The sequence below is a fragment of the Capra hircus genome, chromosome 12, assembly GCF_001704415.2.
Source record: "Capra hircus breed San Clemente chromosome 12, ASM170441v1, whole genome shotgun sequence".
In the NCBI taxonomy this organism is placed as follows: Eukaryota; Metazoa; Chordata; class Mammalia; order Artiodactyla; family Bovidae; genus Capra; species Capra hircus.
Genome location: NC_030819.1, coordinates 70,884,805 through 70,908,159, shown reverse-complemented (window position 1 = coordinate 70,908,159; position 23,355 = coordinate 70,884,805). Strand labels below are relative to the sequence as shown.

The 23,355-nt window shown below is 45.9% G+C and overlaps 1 protein-coding gene across 1 annotated transcript in view; it reads right to left on the bottom strand.

Annotated features, from left to right (window-relative positions):
• The window catches only part of ERICH6B (glutamate rich 6B), a 52,911-nt gene that overhangs the window by 2,004 nt on the left and 27,552 nt on the right, over window positions 1-23,355 (bottom strand). Inside the window, exons 4-8 of the mRNA XM_018056313.1 lie at window positions 20,278-20,414; window positions 17,926-17,987; window positions 13,082-13,191; window positions 5,966-6,051; window positions 5,659-5,811 (exon numbers count right to left, since the gene is read on the bottom strand). Coding sequence (XP_017911802.1) covers window positions 5,659-5,811; window positions 5,966-6,051; window positions 13,082-13,191; window positions 17,926-17,987; window positions 20,278-20,414 — 548 coding nt within the window. The remainder of the gene's footprint in view (window positions 1-5,658; window positions 5,812-5,965; window positions 6,052-13,081; window positions 13,192-17,925; window positions 17,988-20,277; window positions 20,415-23,355) is intronic.

Below are 23,355 nucleotides of genomic sequence, written 5' to 3'. Positions count from 1 at the left end.
TCTGACATGACTGGGCAAGCACCGCAGCAGCACAGACACATGGATAGGCTCACATCCTAGAAACGCCCGATCCTGGTTCCCACCAGCCCCAGGGCTGGACTTCGCAGCACCACCTGCCCTTCCCTTCCCGGCTCCATCCCCTGATTCCTGTGTAAGAGCTGCATCAAGAAAGCAGAGCAGCTGGGAACGTGCACACCACGCAACTCAAATTCTGCCCAGCGCACGTTTGAGACTCGATGTGACGTGTGTATACAGGCATCCTTCCCCTGGGAGCAACAGCCCGGCGTTTGCTAGTTCATGTCCTGGAGACTCGACAGAACTGAACTATCTTGAATAATGAGAACCGGCCATTCTTGCTTATCATCCGTCCTTCCCACCAATATGGAAACGTAATTGGAAGTCCGGAGTGCAGGGTTCCTATCCGTGTGGCTCCCGGGGGGATGCTGTCCCCGAATGGCACCTGGTGCCCGTGTAACCAGCTGTGGGTGAGTGTGGACTGGTGGGTTCCTCCCTCTCCCAGCCCAAGCCCTGTTCTCCTGCAAGCATCCTCTCCTGGCATTTCAAGTCCATCATATCTCCGTCTGCCTCAGCTTCTGCTTTTCACATCCCACCAGGTCTGTCCTGAGAACCGATGCTGGTTTTCTTGGGAACTGAACACAGAAGGGGAGAGAATCTGAGCCCTGGGCTAGTCAGGAGAAGGCGGGCTTTGGGGGAGCCTGGGTCACTCAGATCACCTGCCAGGCCTCATCCGAGCTGTCCAGGGGCCTTTAAGTTCGGCTCAGAGGGAGAGACCAGCTCAGACCTGCTCAGGGCAGCCTCGGTCACCTTCAATAAGGAGGACTTCTGGTCAGCCCCCAACACTAGGTCCTCCTGTTGCTTCCCACTGCCCATTGAGCCAAGTACAAACTATTAAGTCCCTTCACTGTTGAGCCCAGCCTGTTGACCACACCCCTCTTCACCTAGAGGAGAAGATGTGATGCATGTAATGAATTTTAAAAAACCTAGACTTTTGTAAAGCAATTATCCTCCAATTAAAAAAACAAAAGACAAAACAACCTGGACTCTGGAGTCAGACTTTCTAGGTTCATAGCCTGACTTGGTCACTTGCAAGCTGTGTGACTTTGGGCCAGTTAATTAAACTCTCTGTGCCTCAGCTTCAGTGGTAAAATGCAGATAATAACAGTATGTTGCTCATAGGGTATTTGTGAGGATGAAGCACCTGTACAAAGACGGCCCATCTCGAGCCCCACCCCAGACGGACAGAATCGGAATCTTGAGGTGGGGGCAGGGAACAGCCTTCCCCCAGCTCTCAGCACCACCCTTCCCTTGGGTTTGGGTGTGCTGCCGTAAGATGTGGTTTCTCTTGCAAACTTTATTTGATCATTGAAAATAATGCTTTAGTTTAAGCCGAGTCAAAAATTCCATAAAACCTCTTTCCTGGGACTTTATGTACGACTTGGGGCAAACGACTCATCATTTTTTCTGCACCTAAGTTAAAAAAATAAAGTCTGACACTGTTTCCACTGTTTCCCCATCTATTTGCCATGAAGTGATGGGACTGGATGCCATGATCTTCGTTTTCTGAATGTTGAGCTTTAAGCCAACTTTTTCACCCTCCTCTTTCACTTTCATCAAGAGGCTTTTTAGTTCCTCTTCACTTTCTGCATAAAGGTGGTGTCATCTGCATATCTGAGGTTATTGATATTTCTCCTGGCAATCTTAATTACAGCTTGTGCTTCTTCCAGCCCAGTATTTCTCATGATGTATTCTGCATATAAGTTAAATAAGCAGGGTGACAATATACAGCCTTGACATACTCCTTTTCCTATTTGGAACCAGTCTGTTGTTCCATGTCCAGTTCTAACTGTGGCTTCCTGACCTGCATATATGTTTCTCAAGAGGCAGGTCAGGTGGTCTGGTATTCATGGGAAATAGATGGGGAAACAGTGTCAGACTTTATTTTGGGGCTCCAAAATCACTGCAGATGGTGATTGCAGCCATGAAATTAAAAGACACTTACTCCTTGGAAGGAAAGTTATGACCGACCTACATAGCACACTAAAAAGCAGAGATATTACTTTGCCAACAAAGGTCTGTCTGGTCAAGGCTATGGTTTTTCCAGTGATCATGTATAGATGTGAAAGTTGGACTGTGAAGAAAGCTGAGTGTCAAAGAATTGATGCTTTTGAACTATGGTGTTGGAGAAGACTCTTGAGAGTCCCTTGGACTACAAGGAGATCTAACCAGTCCATCCTAAAGGAGAGCAGTCCTGGGTGTTCTTTGGAAGGACTGATGCTAAGGCTGAAACTCCAATACTTTGGCCACCTCATGTGAAGAGTTGACTCATGGAAAAGACTCTGATGCTGGGAGGGATTGGGGGCAGGAGGAGAAGGGGACAACAGAGGATGAGATGGCTGGATGGCATCACTGACTCGATGGATGTGAGTCTGAGTGAACTCCGGGAGTTGGTGATGGACAGGGAGGCCTGGCGTGCTGCAATTCATGGGGTTGCAAGGAGTCGGACACGACTGAGCGACTGAACTGAAGTTTCCTTATCAAGAAAATAAAAGCAGATTTTCCTCACGGTCTCTTCTGTTTCCTAAAGTTAACGACATTTAGGAGAAGAGCCCCTACTGTGTGTAGCAGATACTGTTGGAGATAAAGTTTCTTGCCCCCATTGCTTGCTGCTTCTTGTATACAGTACTTTCTTGTCACTTTTAGACATCAAATTTCTTTTAAAAACACTTTTCTTGTTGACATACCGTTGATTTAAAACATTTGTGTTACACTGAGGAAACCAGAATTGAAAGTGACATGTGTACCCCAGTGTTCATCGCAGCACTGTTTATAATAGCCAGACATGGAAGCAACCTAGATGTCCATCAGCAGATGAATGGATAAGGAAGCTGTGGTACATACACACAATGGAGTATTACTCAGCCATTAAAAAGAATACATTTGAATGAGTTCTAATGAGGTAGATGAAACTAGAGCCTATTATACGGAGTGAAGTAAGCCAGAAAGAAAAACACCAATACAGTATATTAATGCATATATATGGAATTACTAATGCATATATATGGAATTTAGAAAGATAGTATTGATGACCCTATATGTGAGACAGCAAAAGAGACACAGATGTATAGAACAGTCTTTTGGACTCTGTGGGAGAAGGCAAGGATGGGATGATCTGAGAGAATAGCATTGAAACATGTATATTAGCATATGTGAAACAGATCGCCAGTCCAAGTTCGATGCATGAGACAGGGTGCTCAGGGCTGGTGCACTGGGATGACCCAGAGGGATGGGATGGGAGGGTTTACACATGTAAACCCGTGGCTGATTCATGTCAATGTATGGCAAAACCCACTACAATATTGCAAAGTAATTAGCCTCCAATTAAAACACATAAATTTTTAAAAATATTGGGTTAGTTTCAGGTATATATATAGCAAAGTGACTCGGTTTTATATACAGATTCTTTTCCATCATAGGTTATTATGAGATATTAAATATAGTTCCTTGGGCTATACAGTACATCCTTGTTGTTTATGTTATATATAGCAGTGTGTATCTGTTAATACAATATTCTTAATCTGTCCTCCTCCCACCCTTTCCCCTTTGGTAACCATAAGTTTGTTCTCTGTCTGTGACAAACATAGTCTGTTTTGGACATAAATTCATTTGTATTATTTTTTAGAATCCACATATAAGTGATATATAATATTTGTCTTTCTCTGACTCACTTAGTCTGATACTCTCTAGGTCCATCCGTGTTGCTGCAAATGGCATTATTTCATTTTCTTCTATGGTTGAGTAATACCCAATGTATATATCTACATACACACACACACACACACACACACACTACATCTTCTTTATCCATTCATCTGTGGATGGACTTCTTTTTTGGATCAGATTTTTCACCTTTTCTGGATATATGACCAGGAGTGGGGCTGCTGAATCATATGGTAGCTCTCTTTTTAGTTTTTTGGGGAACCTCCATACTGCTTTCCATCGTGGCTGCACCAATTTATATCCCCACCGACAATGTAGGAGGGTCCACTTTTCTCCATACCCTCTCCAGCATTTATTATTTGTAGACTTTTTAATGATGGCTATTCTGGCTGATGTGAGGTGATATCTCACTGTACTTTTGATTTGCATTTCTCTCATAATAAGTGATGTTGAGCATCTTTTCATGTGCCTATGATCCTTCTGTAGGTCTTTCTTTGAAATGTCTGTTTAAGTCTTAAAGACTTTTTTTTTGTTAGGTTGTTTGGTCTTTTTAATATTAAATTACATGAGTTGTTTGTATATTTTGGAAACTAAACTCTTGTTGGTTGCATCATTTGCAAATATTTTCTCCCAGTCCATGGGTCGTCTTTTCATTTTGCTTATGGTTTCCTTTGCTGTGTAAAAGCTTTCAAGTTTTATTAGGCCCCATTTGTTAAGTTTTGCTTTAATTTCTTTTTCCTTGGGAGACTGATCTAAGAAAATATTGTGATGATTTATATCAGAGAAGGTATTGCCTATGTTCTCTTCCAGGAATTTCGTGGTGTCATGTCTTATATTTAGGTCTTTAAGCCATTTCGAGTTTATTTTTGTATATGGTGTGATGGTGTGTTCTAACTTTGTTGATTTATATGAGGCTGTCCAGCTTTTCCAACACCACTTGCTGACTAGACTGTCGTTTCTCCATTGTATAGTCTTGCCTCCCTTGTTGAAGATTAATTCATGGTAGGTGTGTGGGTTTATTTCTGGGCTCTCTGTTCAGTCCCAATGATCCATATGTCTGCTTTTGTGCCAGGACCACACCATTTTAATTACTGTAGCTTTGTAATATTACAGACATCAATTTCTATACAAATGGCCCTCCAGGAAGAGCAGATACACCTGAGAACAAAGTAGTCAACTAGCAAATGGTGTTGAAAACCTCATAACAGGGAAAATATTCCTAAAAACCAAAGCCTGGAGGGTGAAAATATATCTTTGGAATTAAAATTTGGCCTTAACTATCCAGAAGTATAAAGTTGGCTCAAGAGAATATTCATTCTCCACTTTGTGACCACTAGAACAGAAGGCAAGGGAGAAATCCTGAAAAGACAGAGTTCTTACACCAAAGAGATGGAGAAAAGTTCTAAAGTGACTGAGTTACCTTGAATGGGTAAGATGAGGTTCCCTACCATTACCAGAAGCAGGAACATAACAGCCAAGTTAGCTACAATGACATTTTTAGAAGTTATGTTTTTAAAATACAATACATGTATCTCCAGTGCATACCTTTCTCTCCGTGCACCTGGAACAGAGGGGGCACTGGGTCTTTCTAAGGTCATTCTAGTCAAGTTTGATTCTTAAGTGAGAGGAGACGAAACCCAAAGCTTACTCCAGCTTTTGAGCCTGTGATTGCTATGTCCTGGAGGGGAAGCAATGGTGCAAAAAGGCTGGGGCACCATCTGAGGTCAGGGACCCGTCTTACAGGCTCATCACGACACCCAGCTCCCCATGTGTGGGTTGGACGGATGAATTCTAAGTGAATGAGAGAGAGAAAGAGAGGCTTACCCAGAAAGAGGACGGCTTTGCAGACTGGGACTCAGAACCTTAATCACAGTGCTTCTCCGCAGGGAGGGGTGTTTGGGACTCACGCCCCAGGCTTACCAGATGTCTCCATTTTCGTCATGGAAGGTGGCATGGCCAGAGTTGTTGATAAGGGCCCGGATGCACGTTTTTGCACTGTCTTCCAGAATGATGTACGTGAACTTGCCCTCTTTTATACTGAGGATGAGCATAGCCAGGTGTCCTGATGGGTAACTGGGAGATGGTTAAGGCACAAGTAGTCCCTTGGGGTCCCCTGCAGAAAGCAGAGAGCCCTGCAGAGCAACGCAGGCCCCAGTAAAACCCATGCCCCGGCCCCGAAAGACAGACTTTCCCGGCATCGTATGCGTCCCTGTGTTCCAGTGGATACTATATCTGGCCTGATCCATCAGGAAAGAGAATTTGGAAGATAATCTCATTGGGGTAGAAAGTTATTTTTCCATCACCTTGAAGTACCTAGGGAGAAGAGAGAAGCCTGTGTTGTCACCAGAAGGTTTGACACGGATCTACTTACTCTCTGATTCCTGCACGCCACCCACCCTTCACTCCCCGACCCATCACCACCCAACTTGTGGGGGATTCCAGAAGGGAACCTTCGCAGGGGCTTGGTTTACCTGTCTCCGTGCTGAGGAAGCTGAAATGGACCACTCTGTGTTTGTGTGTGCAGATTTTAAACTATCATTTCAATCTAATGATTATCAGTTGTATTAATTTCACAGGGCTACCACAGCATAGTACTGGGCAATTTTAAATTGTAGAAATTTATTCTTTCACAGCCGTGGAGGCCAGAAGTCTAAAATCAAGGGGTCAGAAGGGTCAGTACTTTCTAGAGGCTGGGAGGAAGAATCGATTCCACGCTCTCTCCTAGCTTTAGTGATGACCTGCCGTCCTTACTCATCTTGGTTTGTCTGTGCAGGGTTCCGACATCTGGCTCCATCTTCCCTGAGTCACACTCTTCACTGTCCTTCATAAGGATGCCAGTCATACTGAGTTAGGGGCCCACCCCACTCCAGTATGACCTCATCTGAACTAATTACCAACTTTCCAAACAATGTCATAATCTGAGTCAGTGGGGTTTAGGATTTAAACATATCTAGGGAGGCACAGTTTCACTGATAACATTAGTATATTCAGGTATTGTATCTCTGTTTGACTCAGTTTTAGTGAATTCTAGTTTTCTAGGAAATTATTTTATGCAAACTTTCAAATTTATTGTCATAAAATTTTGTGATATAATATTTTCAAAAACTCTCTACTGTCTCTAAGTTGGCATTCCCAGGTGGCTCAGTGGTAAAGAATCCGCCTGCCTATGCAGGAGCTGTAGGAGACGTGGGTTTGATCCCTGGGTCGAGAAGATCCCCTGGAGGAGGAATTGGCAGCCCACTCCAGTATTCTCTCCTGGAGAATCCCATGGACAGAGGAGCCTAAAAGGCTACAGTCCATGGAGTTGCAAAGAATCGGACACAACTGAGTGTGCACACATGCGCGTCTCTTAGTCACGCCCTTGTCTTCATTCTTTATCATATATATGTTTTCTTTTTTGTTTTTTTCTGGATCATTTGCCTGGAGATTTGCTTATTTTACTCATTTTTTCAAAGACCCAGCCTTTTGGTTTGCTCATTCTAACATTTTTTTGTTTCCCAGTGCATCAATTTTTGTTCCCAGCATTATTTTCTACATACGGCTGCTTTCTCTGGGTTTTCTATATTAGACTATGTAGTTTTCTTCTAATTCCTTGAATTGAACATTGAGCTCATTGATTTCCATCTCGCTGCTTCTTCACGACCCTCTTCCTCCTCCTCTTCTTTAAGACAGGCATTTAAAACTATAACATTTCTCTCAAAATTTTAGCTCTTTCCTTCAAGTGTAGATACTCACCTTTCATTTCATTCTGAGTATTTTAAAATTTCCAGTATGCTTTCCTCTTTGACACACAGGTTATTTACAGGTGTATTTTTGAGTTTGCAAACATATGAGTTGCTTTTGGCTATGTTGTTAATATTACCAATTAAAATCCACAGGGTTGGGACTTCCCAGGTGGTCCAGAGGTTAAGAACCCACCTTCCAATGCAGGTGATGGTGGTCTAGTGGTTAAGAACCCACCTTCCAATGCAGGGGAGGCAGGTTCAATCCCTGGTCGGGGAACTAGGATTCCACGTGACTCAGGGCAATTAGGCCTGCAAACCGACACAGCCAAAAGTTTATATAGAAATACTACAAAAAATCCGCATGGGTAAGGCAGCAGAGTCCATATGATATCAGCTTCCCACCCACACCTCCATCTTTGGCTGTGCTGGGTCTCACTTGCGGCATGTTGGATCCAGTTCCCTGACCAGGGATGGAACCCTGGCCCCCTGCATTGGCAGTGGGAAGGAGTCTCAGCCACAGGACCGCCAGGGAGGCCCTGGTATCAGCTCTTTAGTGTTTGCTAAGTGTTTTGTGGTTACATGTGTCGCCACTTACTACAGCTACTTCACTTGTGCCTGAGAAGGATGCGTGTCCTCCAGGGGCCTCGAGTCCCCGTCAGACACTGAAAGGCAAGCCTTTTCTCCTGCTTCCCGTACCCCACTCACTCTCGCTAGTCTTATTTTCCAGCTTCTGTTTCTGTATTACCTCCCTTACGTTCTCATGTACCCTTCTACGTGTGTATGTGTGCTCAATCATGACCGACTCTGCTACCCCATGGACTGTAGCCGGCCAGGCTCCTCTGTTCAAGAATACTGGAGTGGATCGCCATTTCCTTCTCCAATATACTCTTATATACTCTAGGTTTAAATACTGTACATATATACTTCTGCATTTAAATACTGTACATTTAAAAGGACTTTTTTATAAAACATTTTATTTGAATTTCCCAGGTGTTTGTAGCAGGATGCCTTTCCCGGTCATGTTTTACCCTGCGTTACTCTAACTAGGTGTCAGATCAGTGGTTTTCAAGCTCTTACTTTTAATGACGGAAGAATCCTTCACTCAAGAGAGCTCACTGCAGAGTGCCAAAATCTGAGACAATGAAAGAAAAAGGTGCGGCTGGTTGATGAGGAGCTGCTGTGGACTCCGCAGGGCGTGGCCTTCAGTGCCCAGGGACCGCTCCACCAGGTGGTGACGAAGATCCTGTAACTGACTCTGTCCCTACATCCAGCGTTTGCGCTCAGCACGTGACTTCCACAGCACAGTGACCCTTGAGGAGGCGCTATCATTTCCCCCGCTTAAGAGAGGCGTTCCACTAGATGGCACTAGTGGGAAAGAATCGGCCTGCCAGTGCAAGGGACGCAGGAGACGCCGGCCTGATCCCTAGGATGGGGAAGATCCCCTGGAATAAGAAACGGCAACCCGCTCCAGTATTCTTGCCAGGAAAATCCCATGAACAGAGGAGCCTGGCGGGCTACAGTCCATGGGGTTGCAAAGAGTCAGACATGACTAAGTGAGCTACACAAGGCTATCCAATGAAAGAGGAGCCAGGCTCCCACAGTCTGTCCCTGCCACCCCCCAGCCAGCAGGCTCATCCTTAGAAACGCACCTCCAGCCATTAAGCTCCCAGCCACCTTGCACATTTACTCTACAAACCACTGCTCTCTCTCTCTTTTTTTTACCCTAAAGAAAGCACTTTATAAGGACATCTATGGTTGGTTTCTTCCCGGGAACTGGTAAGAGGCTTCTAGATTTTGCTCACGGGGGAGGATTTTATATTTTAGGTCTTACTTTCAAAAGCCACCCGAAGCCAGAATTTCTCGATACACTTTCTTCTCATCAAATTCACTTGTCATGGAATGACATTTTCCTAAAAACAAGAAGCCACGGGCAAAGAAAAATCCCTGACACAGAGAGAGAGTCGTTCCACTTTCCCTCACTGGGAAATATATCACACAAAGCGAACAGGATGAATCTAAGAATTCTGGCCTGAGCAACTGAGAAAAAGCTGTATTATCGCTTAGTAAGTTGGAGAACACACGAGACTACTAGGAACTACCATTTATGTAACATCATGCAGGTTTAAAGCACCTCTGCATAAAATGTAGACTTACGTTTTTCCAACAATTTTGTGGGATAAGTATGGTCTTATTATCTTCACTTTACAAGTCAAGAGAGTGAGGCCCAGAAAAACATACATGATGGTCTTAAGCACAGAAGTTGTGTTATTAGTCAGGACTACTTAAAACATATGCCCAGCCAGACAGCTTCTCCCCACCTCCGCCACCAGCCTAGTAGAGATGCCCGTCGTCTCTCCCCTGCATTAATGCCTGGCTTCCAGCTGAACTTTCTGCCTTCACTCTTGCCCCCTTAAGCCTGTTCTTCATAGAGCAGCCAGAAAGATTCTTCTAGAGCTTAAGCCAGAGGATGTTCCCCCTGCTCTGGCCCCTCCAGTGGCTCCACAGCATCTTTTGGATAAAACCATGACCCACAAGGCTCTCCCTGACCCAGACACTGAGCTCATTTCCCATCCCTTTCTCACTTGCTCACCGCCGTCCTTGAGGCTAAGGGCCTCAGGGCCTTTGCATGTCTTAGCTCTGCCTAGGACGCTCCTCCTCCAGGTCTCTAGCGGCTCACTCCCTCTTTCCGTGCCTGCCTAGGCTCAAATGGCACTTCTGCGACTGCACCAAAAGCATGACAGTTACTCCTTTTCAGCCCAGCAACTCTGGAGCCCCTCATCCTGCTTGCCTTCCTGCGGCAATACCTAATAATACCTGCCTTGGCACTGAGCAGAATTTTGTGCGTTGACTGTTCAGTTCAGTCACTCAGTCGTGTCCGACTCTTTGTTGACCCCATGGACCGCAGCACGCCAGGCCTCCCTGTCCATCAATAACTCCTGGAGTTTACCCAAACTCATGTCCATTGAGTCGGTGATTGCCATCCAACCATGTCGTCCTCCGTCACGTTGACTGTGTGCTCAACTAAAACGTAAGTTCCATGGCTCCCAAGGCGTTGTTCACCTTGTAGCTCCAGCACCTAGAAGAGGGCCTGGGGCATTGTACGTTCTCAGTATATATTTACAGAAAGCAGAGAGTCCATCACAGCGTCCTACTTCCCCCTTCACTGCCTTTTTTTTTTTTTGAACTCTGGGCCTTACTAGCTCATGTGACTAATTGAGACTAGTTTTCACTCATGGCTTTATAGTGTCCATCTTTATAAATATACCATGTGGTTGGCTTTTACAGATAGGCTATATTTTTTAGAGCAGGTCACAGCAAAATTGAGTAGAAAATACAGAGATTTCCCATAAACTCTCTGCACCCCCACACATATGCACAGCCTCCCCCCACTATCAACATCCCACACATGGTGTACATTTATACAAAGAATCTACACTGCATATCACCATTACCCAGAGTCCATAGTTTACACTGGGGTTCACTCCTGGTATTCTACATTCTGCGGGTTTATACAAATATATAATAACATATGGTTTTCCCTGGTGGCTCAGCTGTAAAGAATCCACCTGCAATGCAGGAGACATAGGTTCAATCCCTATGTTGGAAAGATCCCCTGGAGAGGGAAATGGCAACCCACTCCAGTATTCTTGCCTGGAGAATTCCATGGACAGAGGAGCCTGGCAGGCTACAGTCCATGGGGTCTCAAAGGGCCAGACGTGGCTTAGTGACTAAACAGCAATAATAATGACATATATCCACTGCTACAATACAGAATGTATGCATGGCCCTAAAAACCCTCTGTGCTCCTCCTGTTCATCCTTCTTCCCAAATACCTGCCGACCACTGGGTCTCTTCACTGCCGCCGTAGTTTTGACCTTTCCATACTGTCATTTAATTGGAATCATACAACATGTAGCCTTTTTGGACTGGCTTCCTAGACTTAGCGATACACATTTAAGTTTCCTCCATGTCTTTTCATGGCTTGATAGTTCATTTCTTTTCAGCACTAATATTCCATTGTATGGATGTACCACAGTTCACACACACATTCACCATGCAACTGATTTTTGATATAGATTTTAAATTTGTTGAGGGAGGGACCTACATATTATAGATTTCCTTTCCTCTACTCCCAATCCCACCCAGTTGCTTACTGTAGGCCCTGCAAAGAGAAGTGTTTCAATGACAATGACCCCAGTTAAACTCCTGGCCAATGTGTGATAAACCACACACTCAGCTGTGCCTCCTGTATATGGGACATATTTGTCTTGTTTGTGTTCACATTGTGTATTGGTCCTGACAGCTCTCTGAGGGCATGTGTAGATGTCCCACCTGAACCATCCCCAGCCCCTCCACCTCCAGTTCAGTTCAGTTGCTCAGTCGTGTCCGACTCTTTGTGATCCCATGGACTGCAGCACGCCAGACTGCCGTGTCTATCACCACCTCCCGGAGCTTATGCAAACTCATGTCCATTGAATCAGTGATGCCATCCAACCATCTCATTCTCTGTCATCCCCTTCTCTTCCTGCCTTTAATCTTTCCCAGTATCAGGGTCTTTTCAAATGAGTCATTTCTTCTCATCAGGTGGTCAAAGTATTGGAGTTTCAGCTTCAGCATCAGTTCTTCCAATGAATATTCAGGACTGATCTCCTTTAGGATGGACTGGTTGGATCTCCTCGCAGTCCAAGGGACTCTCAAGAGTCTTCTCCAATACCACAGTTCAAAAGCATCAATTCTTTGGCACTCAGCCCTCTTTATAGTCCAACTCTCACATCCATACATGACCACTGGGAAAACCATAGCTTTGACTAGATGGACCTTTGTCAGTAAAGTAATGTCTCTGCTTTTTAATATGCTGTCTAGGTTGGTCATAACTTTTCTTCCAAGGAGCAAGCATCTTTTAATCTCATGGCTGCAGTCACCATCTATGCAGATTTTGGAGCCCAAGAAAATAAAGTCTGTCACTGTTTTCACCGTTTTCCCATCTATTTGCCATGAAGTGATGGGACCGGATGCCATGATCTTCGTTTTCTGAATGTTGAGCTTTAAGCCAACTTTCTCGCTCTCCTCTTTCACTTTCATCAAGAGGCTCTTTAGTTCTTCACTTTCTGCCATAAGGGTGGTGTCATCTGCATATCTGAGGTTATTGATGTTTCTCCCGGCAATCTTGACTCCAGCTTGTGTTTCATCAAGCCCGGCATTTCGCATGATGTACTCTGCATATAAGTTAAATAAGCAGAGTGACAATATACATCTTTGACATACTCCTTTCCCAATTTGGCACCAGTCTGTTGTTCTATGTCTGATTCTAACTGTTGCTTCTTGACCTGCATACAGATTTCTCAGGAGGCAGGTAAGGTGGTCTGGTATTCCCATCTCTTTCAGAATTTTCCACAGTTTATTGTGATCCACACAGTCAAAGCCTGTGGCATAGTCAATAAAGCAGAAGTAGATGTTTTTCTGGAACTCTTTTGCTTTTTTGATGATCCAGTGGATGTTGGCAATTTGATCTCTGGTTCCTCTGCCTTTTCTAAATCCAGTAAATCCCCACCCCCACCGCCAAACAAACAAAAAAACCCCTGGACAAAAAGCAAACACCAGGGCACTGCCACAATTACCTTAATCTTGCTGTTGATCCAGTCTGTATCTAGTTCCAACGTCTTCGTACGGCGAACAACACGACGAGCTTTTTTGACTTCTTTCTCTGGCTCCACCTCCTCCTCCTCATCTTGTGGTGGTATATTACAGAAGTGAAATGTGAACACGCTCTCTGCCGTCCTTTGGCTAACTATGGCTTTGGTAGAAAAGAGAAAGAAAACTTAGATCTATTTCTCTGAAGGAACCCAAAGAGAGTTTGAGAAGTTGGGATATCTGCCATAATTCCCCAAGCTCTCTCATTTTTTCCCATTCATTCTTTCATCCCACACACAATTATTAAGGGCCTGTGAGGTGCCAGCTCAGTGTCAGATGCCCGACCCCACGGTGAACACCATCCAGTCCAGACTTGGGGATGCGAGGGGTGACGCACCAGCCACGTGCCAGGAACAAGTGAGGCTGCTGAGTCTGGTAATTTCAAAAAACAGGCTAAAGTGGAAGTCATTAAAATAAAAAGGAAACATACCTTAAGCATGCTATTTTAACTTAAAACACAAATGTATACTAACAGTATTTTAAAATTTTTATTTTTAATTGGAGGACATTGCTTTCCAATGTTGTGTTAGTTTCTGCTGTACAACAAAGTGACTCAGCTATACACATACATATATCCCCTCCCTGTTGAGCCTCCCTCCCACACCACCATCCCACCACTCTAGGTCATCACAGAGCCCTGAGCTGAGCTTGCTGTGCTGTATCAGCAGGCTCCCACTAGCTAGCTATTTTGTACATGGTAGCTAACATACCAATTTTAAGTGCAGGGCTCTGTGATCACGTTTGCTCAAACCCCATTCATAATTTATTATCTATCACTTTCAACTCTGGCAATTTCTACATAGTCTGAGTGCAGGATTGGACTTGAAAAAAAAAATGTATATCCCCCAGCCTTTTGTGTGTTTGGTGCATGCCTAGTTCTAAGCAGTATTTGTAAAGCTACTTTCTTATTGAGTCTTCTCAAAAGCATTCCACTTAGTTTTCACAGCACTAGCCAGTTTCTTTTTCATCTTCATTCCGGTTCATTTTTATAACTATTGAATTTTGGAGTAAGCTACTAGCAATGGTGCCCCCCACCCCCCACTCCAGTACTCTTGCCTGGAGAGTCCCACGGGTGGAGAAGCCTGGTGGGCTGCAGTCCATGGGGTCGCGAAGAGTCGGACGTGACTGAGCGACTTCACTTTCACTTTTCATTTTCATGCACTGGAGAAGGAAATGGCAACCCACTCCAGTGTTCTTGCCTGGAGAATCCCAGGGACGGGGGAGCCTGGTGGGCTGCCGTCTATGGGGTCGCACAGAGTCGGACACGACTGAAGTGACTTAGCAGCAGCAGCAGCAGCAAGGACTCTTCCCAGGGGTTGGTCACCAGGGGGCGCCGCAGTGGGAGGCGCGCAGTCGCTATCAGCCAGGATGCTCTTCCCCGCAAGGGGGCCGCTCCCTCCGCAACTAGATTTGGGGGAGGTCAGTTAGAGAGCTTGGCTGTCCCACCACTGGGGCCAGCACAGCGTTGGAGGAGGTGTCGGAGACGACGTGACAGCTTGTTGACCCGGGAGCTGGACGGGGCATGGAAGTCTCCCCAACCCCTTCCTGGTCCTTGTAATGTACCTCCTGCCCACGGTTCCCACACTGGGAACCCTTTGCAAGGATGTAGCCTCGTGGGCACTATGTTGTTGAGCCCACCTGGATGGATGCATCCCTGAAGCCAGGTAAGGCCTCCATTTAAACTGTAAGAGTCTGGCCGGTGGAGGTGGAAATCTACAAGTCTTGCGCCGCCGGAGCCAGGCGCACGTCGGGTGTAAGTTCTCTTGCAAGTAGTTCTCTTGCTTTTTAAACCTGCCGCCTACAGTGTGGAGGCGACTGCCTCTCAGGTCTTTCCTTGCCCTCTGCTTCTTGTTGTTGTTCAGTTGCTCAGTCGTGTCCAACTCTTTGCGACCTCATGGACTGCAGCACGCCCTGTCCTTCACTGTCTCCCGGAGTTTACTCAGACTCGTGTCCGTGGAGTCGGTGATGCTATCTTACAGCAGCTGATTTAGAATTTCACCCCAGGAACTCTGAGGTTGCCAACACAGAGGGCAAGGTGCCATCAGAGCTCACAGGGACCCTGTCCAGGCCTGGAGGTTGTGCACAGGGTGGAAATTGTCTCTAGTTTGCCAGGTGGAATTCCTAGCATAAACGCTGCGTGGTTGAAGACTAGCTTAGTAATAACGGGTCACTCTGGAGAGATAGGCAGGGCTAGGTCATTCCTTTACTCACTCACTCAGGAAATATCCATTGTGTTCACCTGTGCCAAAAGCTGTCCCAGGTACCGGGGCTGGCACGGTGCCTGCTGCTCGTACTCATAGGGGAGATGGACGCTACCCAAGTGAACAGGTGAAAACTTCACCTGCTGGTGGCTAGATGTGCCCCGAAGAAACAGCAAGCAGATGAGAAGAATGGAAAATGATTGTGCATGTGTGTGCACACTGGTTTGTAAAGGGTAGCCAAAGAAACAGTTTCTGAGAAGGTGACTTTTAAGCAGAGACCTGAATAAAGTGAGGGAGCAAGTCACAAGGATATTGGTGTGCAGAGTGCTGTAGCTAGAGGACCGCACGTTCAAAGGCCCTGTGGCAGGGAGGCCTGCTCATGTGATGAATAACAGAAAAGCCAGTGTGTCTGGAATGGACAAGAGCAAGGGCCTTTGAAGCCACGTGGGGAAAATGTGGAATTTTCCTGGAGGTAGTGGAGGGCCATGGAAGTGTTTTGAAAAGATTTTGCTGGAAAGAATGTGAAGAAAGGACTGAGAAAGGAGAGGATGGGAGTCAGGGACACTGGGGCAATGAAGGTGTCTAAGGTTGGTGTTGGTGACGTTGGAGAGGTGTGGGGTGGGGCTTGGGGAGAGGAGAACATGGCTGTGTGCCCCTGAGGAACGGGAGGAGGCTGCTACTTAGAGCTCAGAGAGGAGCTTGTCCTCAGGGAGATGAGGAGAGAGGTGGGCGGGGGCAGAGTCGATGATCGATGAAAGTGCTTTGTGAGAGGTTTGGACGCGGGCCTCAGTCTCCCTCGGAGGAGCCCTCCTCCAGATCTTCCTTCCAGAGTGGAGGCGATTTGTCCGTGGGAGGCGGATGTGAGCCCGGCTGCTCTTCGTGAGGGTCAGCCAGAAAGGGACAGAGAGCACGCCTGAAATGGTCACGGTAACAAGGGACACGGATGTGCGCACTCTTTTCCCCTGTCAGAAGGCTAGAATCACGGGTTTTCTGGTTTGTGCTGTATAACCAGCTCTGTCTTTAATAGGGGGAGGTGTTAGGCTGCCTTTCTGAGCCTCAGTTTCCTTAAAGTGGGGTTAGGCTGGCTGCAGAGACCCGTCAGGTTCCTCTGAAGTGATGCTGCTTGGAGGCTGCTGCCCGGAGACGGGTCGCAGACCTGTGTCCTTCACGCGGGGAGCTTTGGGGTCTGGTGGCTCATGACGTGAGCTGTGTAGTATCTCCCACTTCTTTTCACCCACAGGAGAGGCTATGTAATTTCAAAATGCAGGTATCCTTGTTTCAAAATTATTCAAGATCTCAGGGACTTCCCTGGTGGTCCAGTGGTTAAGACGCTGCCCCCCCAGTGCAGGGTGCATGGTTTTGATCCCTGGTCGGGGAGCTAGAACCCTGCATGTTAGTCAACCAAAATAAACTAAGGAAGGATTTCAAGACAGTGGCCGCCGAGCATTAAAAGCAAGCACAGGGTCCTAAGTGTGGGGGCCTGTGTACCTGCACAGCTCACATGCCTGCGAAGCTATCCTTGGCTTGGAAATCGGAGGGTTCAGAGACAAGGGGCTGCCCACAGCAGTCACTCTATAGGACTTAGGTCAGGGGCATATACTTACTGGTATGGGGATGGGAGCACTTCTTGAGAGGGAACCTGGGGCTTTGTCCTGGCTCAGCAAGAAAGAGCACCGTGATGGATGAGGCGTGTCAGCTGTGGCTGTCATTGCCAGTTCTATGTCAGTGGGATCTGGTCATCTGAAAGATGTTCCAGCTGGTGGTTTGGAGTTTCTGAATTAAGTAGCCTGGTAGCTTAGGCTCTTGGCTCAGACTTTTTGATTAGACCCTCAAAGCTGGCAAAGTCCATGATTGGCAAGTCTTAACAGCTGGAACTCCAATGCCTTTTGGTTCAGTTCAGTTGCGTCCGACTCTTTGTGACCCCCATGGACCACAGCACGCCAGGCCTCCCTGTCCATCACCAACTCCCAGAGTTTACTCAAACCCATGTCCATTAAGTTGGTGATGCCATCCAACCATCTCATCCTCTGTGGGTGCCTTCAATCTTTCCCAGCATCCGGGTGTTTTCAGATGAGTCAGCTCTTCGCATCAGGTGGCCAAAGTATTGGAGTGTCAGCTTCAGCATCAGTCCTTCCAATAAATCTTCAGGACTGATTTCCTTTAGGATGCCTCTAGTATCTGGTAAGGGGCTATTTCTTTCTTAAACTTTCTGTTAATGACTTAGAACCTCCCCCAATACAGGTTAGATGCCTTCTTGTGTGGTCCCATAGTATCCCCTTCGTGCCAAAGCATTAACTATTTTATATGCAAATTCCCTGCTTTCCTGTTTATCTTCGCCTCCTGCCCTCCCTGCCACCCTCATCACAATCAAAGGATAAGCCCCGAGTCCCAGACCGTGTTTGGCTTGCTCAGTATTTTAATCCCAGGCAGCAGAGACTTCACTGGCCCAATGGATGCTCAAGTGAGGGAACAAGCATTTCTGCCTCCTGGGGCGACACAGGGGATGGTGGAAGGAGAAGCACCCAGGGGATCCAGGTGATCGGATGGAAAATGGGGAGAGGAGCTCTTACTTTCACGTTTCCTCATAATCCAGAGGATCGTCTCCTTGTATTTTTCAAAATTTTTCTTCAACCTGAAAGGAAGGTGGATCGTCTTTAAAAGCTGAGACCGAATTCGCGTTTACATGTCATGCTACGGGACAGACAGAGCTCGGGCCGGCTCCATCGTTTCCTAGGTGGAGACTTGGCTGGATGGCTCTGCCTTTGCAACCGGCTTTCTTCCAGTCTGTACTCAGGAATAAAGGACCAGCACTTGGTGCTGTGTGTCCCTCCTGTCCTTCAACCTGGGCACCTGGGGGCTGACCCCAGATCTTTCCAAATGAATTCAGTGGGGTTCCTCTTGGGAATGAAGCCAGGGTTGGGAGATCCAAAGCCAGCCAAAGCTGACTCTATGAGTTCAGCTCATGCAGGCTGTTTGTTCTGTGGCTTGAGCACATTTCAGTAAAGTCTTATTCGGAAATAGCTTAGAGAAACAGTATTATTTGTGAACGGGACACAGCCACCTGAAACTCCTTTGCACTGAGTAGGAAAATTTCAAATAAACTCACTCAAAAATGACTCACCATGAAAGCCACATTAAGGCACAGCTCTTCAAAATGATCAAGCCTTCAACCCTCCTTTCATGTCAATATACAAAGCGAGTCATCCTGGCATTTCAGTGGCTGGGACTGTTTTCCTGCCAAATAAGGGTGGTCTCCGGAGACAGCAGCCTTTCCTGGTCCTCAGATCAGAGACCTTTGGAAAGGGAATCTGCCGGAAGGAGGGAGCTTCCAAGGCTTAATTGGCTCTGAGCAGAGGGCCTTTGACACGGCAGATTTTAAGTTCTTGCTTCAGAGTCCTCGAAGAGAGTATAATAATTTAACCCTGAGCAACCTCAGGAAGCAAATACCGTCTGCTGGAAAGGGCTGGACTGTTTTGCCTGGTGGAAAGGAGGTTTAGTGTCTGTACTTTAGAAGCTATTTGCAAGTTGAGAATGAGCTCCTCACGATGCCAAGGGTTCCTTGTTTTATTTGCAAGCACTGTGAATGGAATTGAAGCAGTTACCTCGCCTGCCATCACTTGTGAAAGAACAAGGAGGAAGAGGGTGGGGTGAAGCCTGTCCAGGCCGACAGCAGCATGCCAAGTTCATGCAAGAGTTAGATTCCAGTGAGGGGATCCCTCCAGAGGCACCCAGTGCCCTTTGGGGAAGGTTCTTTCCTTGGTTCTTTGCTCGGCTTTGCAAGCTAATGGAATCCTTACTAGCAAGGCTAGTAAGACCAGCAAAGCTAGTATAGACCAGCACACAGTAGGTGCATTCACTGGGTGTAGTTAGGTTAGAATGAGCCTTAGTTATGGGCTTAAACGAGAAAGAAGGGGAGAAAATGTAACCTAGAATGTAGGATAACCTGCAACGGTGTTATTTGGGATTTTTTTTTTTTCTTATTTTATGAGGATCTGAAAACTTGGGTGTTCTTTGTATTTTGCATTGTGTATTTAGCCTTCCCTTTTCCTAGAGAAGCCTTAGGGGTCTCTGGCCCCCGGACTCTATTGAGACCAAAGCAGAAGTTGCTGACAGTCAGTCTCCCCCTGATTTTTGGGAGTCTTCTTTCAGCAAGGAGGTTATGCATGGTACCCCATGCCCCACAGCCTGTTCCTCGGAGCCGCTGCCAGAGAGTGTCTCAGATGCCTGACCATGTACCTTGTTCAACAAGGCTTCTGACAGCTGGATAAGTGAAAATCCTGGCTTCCTTGTGCCACAGGCTGGATGTAGAGATGGGGTTCTGGAACATTTTGTGACTGGGGTCATGCCAACTAGAAAGATTTGGTGCCAGCAGCCATCTGCAATAACTTTATCGCTCCCCAAGCCCCTGCCATGAATCCCAGGTCAGTGACGCTTCGGGCTTATCCCCCTCGAGGAGTATGGAGAAGCAATGGCTAGCCTAGGATGAAGCTAAGGAATTTCTTGGGGAGATGCCCATGAGCTTGATCCCTCCACTGTCCCTCTCGTCAAAGGCTCAGGGGTCTGAGCCTTGCCTCCCAGACTTCTGCACAAGTTCACAGTCCCTTCAAGACTTTTTCTTGCCTGGGATTTCCAGCCTGTGTCCCTGCTCACCTTTGATGCTATCTTGCACATCCCCTGTTCTTAGATTTCTTTGCCTTTGAGTTTTGGCCGCTGGATCATCCTGTCCCCTGGCCCCTAATCTTACCCTTGTCCTGTGTCTGGCTTGTGCCAGCTCTTTGACACAAGGGAGCTTCTGGACCCTGGTCTTCCTCGTGCTCTCTTGGCCCAGTTAATACATTTCTCTGCCGCTAGCTTTGGTCTGCCTCCACCCAGTGACCAGTATCTTCCCAGTGACCACCAGTTCCATCCCTCTTGTCACTTACAGAATTCCCAGTTTCCTTCTGGTTTCACCCTCCAGATGACCAGTCAGGGGAATGGTAATATCCTCCTCCAGTTCGTCGCGAACAGCCATTTCTTTGAGCACGGTCCTGAACACTGACTGATAGGAGGGGGCTGAATCCTGCAAAAGAGTTAATCTTTAATGTATATAAATCTTCATCCACCGCTATCGCTATTTAACGTTGCATATCTATTCTTGCTTTCTTTTCCTCTCAAAATACTTGTTAGTTTTGTTTTCATTGCTTTATTCCCCACTTGGCACCTTGCTTTTGTTTTGTTTTCCAGTCTGTGCTTTAGTTAGTTTTGTTTTTAACTAGTAAATATAATTTTTGATTTCCTTTGTTCGCCGGGTCAATCTACTGTATTTTATTTTTGTTGGACTGCTTTGACTTTGCTCATGGATGTATATATATGTGTGTATATTCCATTATTTTAATTATTATTTGCCTGATTTTGTGACTGCCATTTGTCTGGGGTTCATCTTTGGTTTCTTGGTTTAGGGTATTAACGCCATAACAAACCACTTGTGGAATCTTCGTTCCTGGCCAGAGATCAAGCCCTGAGCCTTTGGGGTGGGAGCCCTGACTCCAAGACCCCAGACCACCAGAGAACTAAGCCCGCTGCTGCTGCTAAGTCGCTTCAGTCGTGTCCGACTCTGTGCGACCCCATAGACGGCAGCCCGCCAGGCTCCACCATCCCTGGGATTCTCCAGGCAAGAACACTGGAGTGGGGAGAACTAACCCTATCAAATAGTGAGAACTCACACAAAGGAAACAACCTTGAAGTCTGGGAAAAGGAGACCTCAAGCACAATAAGTTAAAAAAAAAATAATGAAAAGGCAGAGAAATACTACACAAATGAAGGAACAAATTAGAAACACAGAAGTCCAAATAAATGAAGAGGAAATAGGAAAACTACCTGAAAAAGAATTCAGAATAATGATAGTAAAGATGGTAAAAAAAGAACCTTGAAAACAAAATGGAGAAAATGCAAGAATCAATTATCAAAGACCTAGAAGAGTTAAAGAATAAACATACAGAGACAAACAACACTGAAATTAAAAATATTTTGGAAGGAATCAATAACAGAATATCTGAAGCAGAAGAATGAATCAGTGAGCTGGAAGATAAAATGGTGGAAATAACTTCTGAAGAGCAGAATAAAGAAAAAGAATGAAAAGAACTGGGGATAGTCTCAGAGACCTCTTGGACAATATCAAATGCACCAACATTCAACTTATAGGGGTCCCAGAAGAAGAAGAGAAAAAGAAAGGGTATGAGAACATTTTTGAAGAGATTATAGTTGAAAATTCCCCCAACATGGAAAAGGAAATAGTCAAACAAGTCCAAGAGCCACAAAGAGTCCCATACAGGATAAACCCAAGGAGAAACACGCCAGGACACATACCAAGTGAACTAACAAAGACTAAACACAAAGAAAGAATATTAAAAGCAGCAAGGGAAAAGCAACAAGTAACATACAAGGGAAACCCCATACGTTATCTCTCAGCAGAAACTGCAGGCCAGAAGGGAATGGCAGAATATATTTAAAGTACTGAAAGGGAAACATCTACAACCAAGATTATTGTACCTGACAAGGATCTCATTCAGAACTGATGGAGAAATAAAAAGCATTTCAGACAAGCGAAAGTTAAGAGAATTCAGTATCTCTAAACCAGCTTTACAACAATTGTTAAAGGGACTTATATAGTTGAGAAATACAAGAGAAGGAAAAAGATGTACAAAATCAGTTCAGTCGCTCAGTCGTGTCTGACTCTTTGCGACCCTATGAACCACAGCACACCAGGCCTCCCTGTCCATCACTAACTCCTGGAGTCCACCCGAACTCATGTCCATCGAGTCAGTGATGCCATCCAGCCATCTCATCCTCCGTCATCCCCTTCTCCTCCTGCCCCCAATCTTTCCCAGCATCAGGGTCTTTTCAAATGAGTCAGCTCTGCATCAGGTGGTCAAAGTACTGGAGTTTCAGCCTCAGCATCAGTCCTTCCAATGAACACCCAGGACTGATCTCCTTTAGGATGGACTGGTTGGATCTCCTTGCAGTCCAAGGGACTCTCAAGAGTCTTCTCCAATACCACAGTTCAAAAGCATCAATTCTTTGGCACTCAGCCCTCTTTATAGTCCAACTCTCACATCCATACATAACTACTGGAAAAACCATAGCCTTGACTAGATGGACCTTTGTTGGCAAAGTAATGTCTCTGCTTTTCAATATGCTGTCTAGGTTGGTCATAACTTTCCTTCCAAGGAGTAAGCGTCTTTTAGTTTCATGGCTGCAGTCACCATCTGCAGTGACTTTGGACCCCCCCAAAATCAACCCCAAACAATTAAGAAAATGGCAATAGGAACATATATATCAATAATTACTTTAAATGTAAATGGATTAAATGCTCCAACCAAAAGACACAGACTGGCTGCTGCTGCTGTTAAGTTGCTTCAATCATGTCCGACTCTATGCGACCCCGTAGATGGCAGCCCACGGGGCTCCCCCGTCCCTGGGATTCTCCAGGCAAGAACACTGGAGTGGGTTGCCATTTCCTTCTCCAGTGCATGAAAGTGAAAAGTGAAAGTGAAGTCACTCAGTCGTGTCCGACTCCTAGTGACCCTGTGGACTGCAGCCTACCAGGCTCCTCCGTCCATGGGATTTTCCAGGCAAGAGTACTGGAGTGGGTTGCCATTGCCTTCTCTGACAGACTGGCTGAATGGATACAAAAACAAGACCCATATATATGCTGTCTACAAGAAACCCACTTCAGACCTAAAGACACATATAGACTGAAAGTGAGAGGATGGAAAAATATATTCCATGCAAATGGGAAACTAAAGCTGCAGTAGCAACCCTCAGATCAGACAAAATAGACCTTAAAATAAAGATTACAAGAGATAAGGAAGGACACTACATAATGATCAGGAGATCAATCCAAGAGGAAACCTGCAAGGGGACAACAGAATGAAATAGCCTGAGATCTGATTCCCTAATGTGCCAGATGAGGTTTCACTGTGTTATTGGAAAAAGACTGGGAACAGTAGGATGCCTAGCAA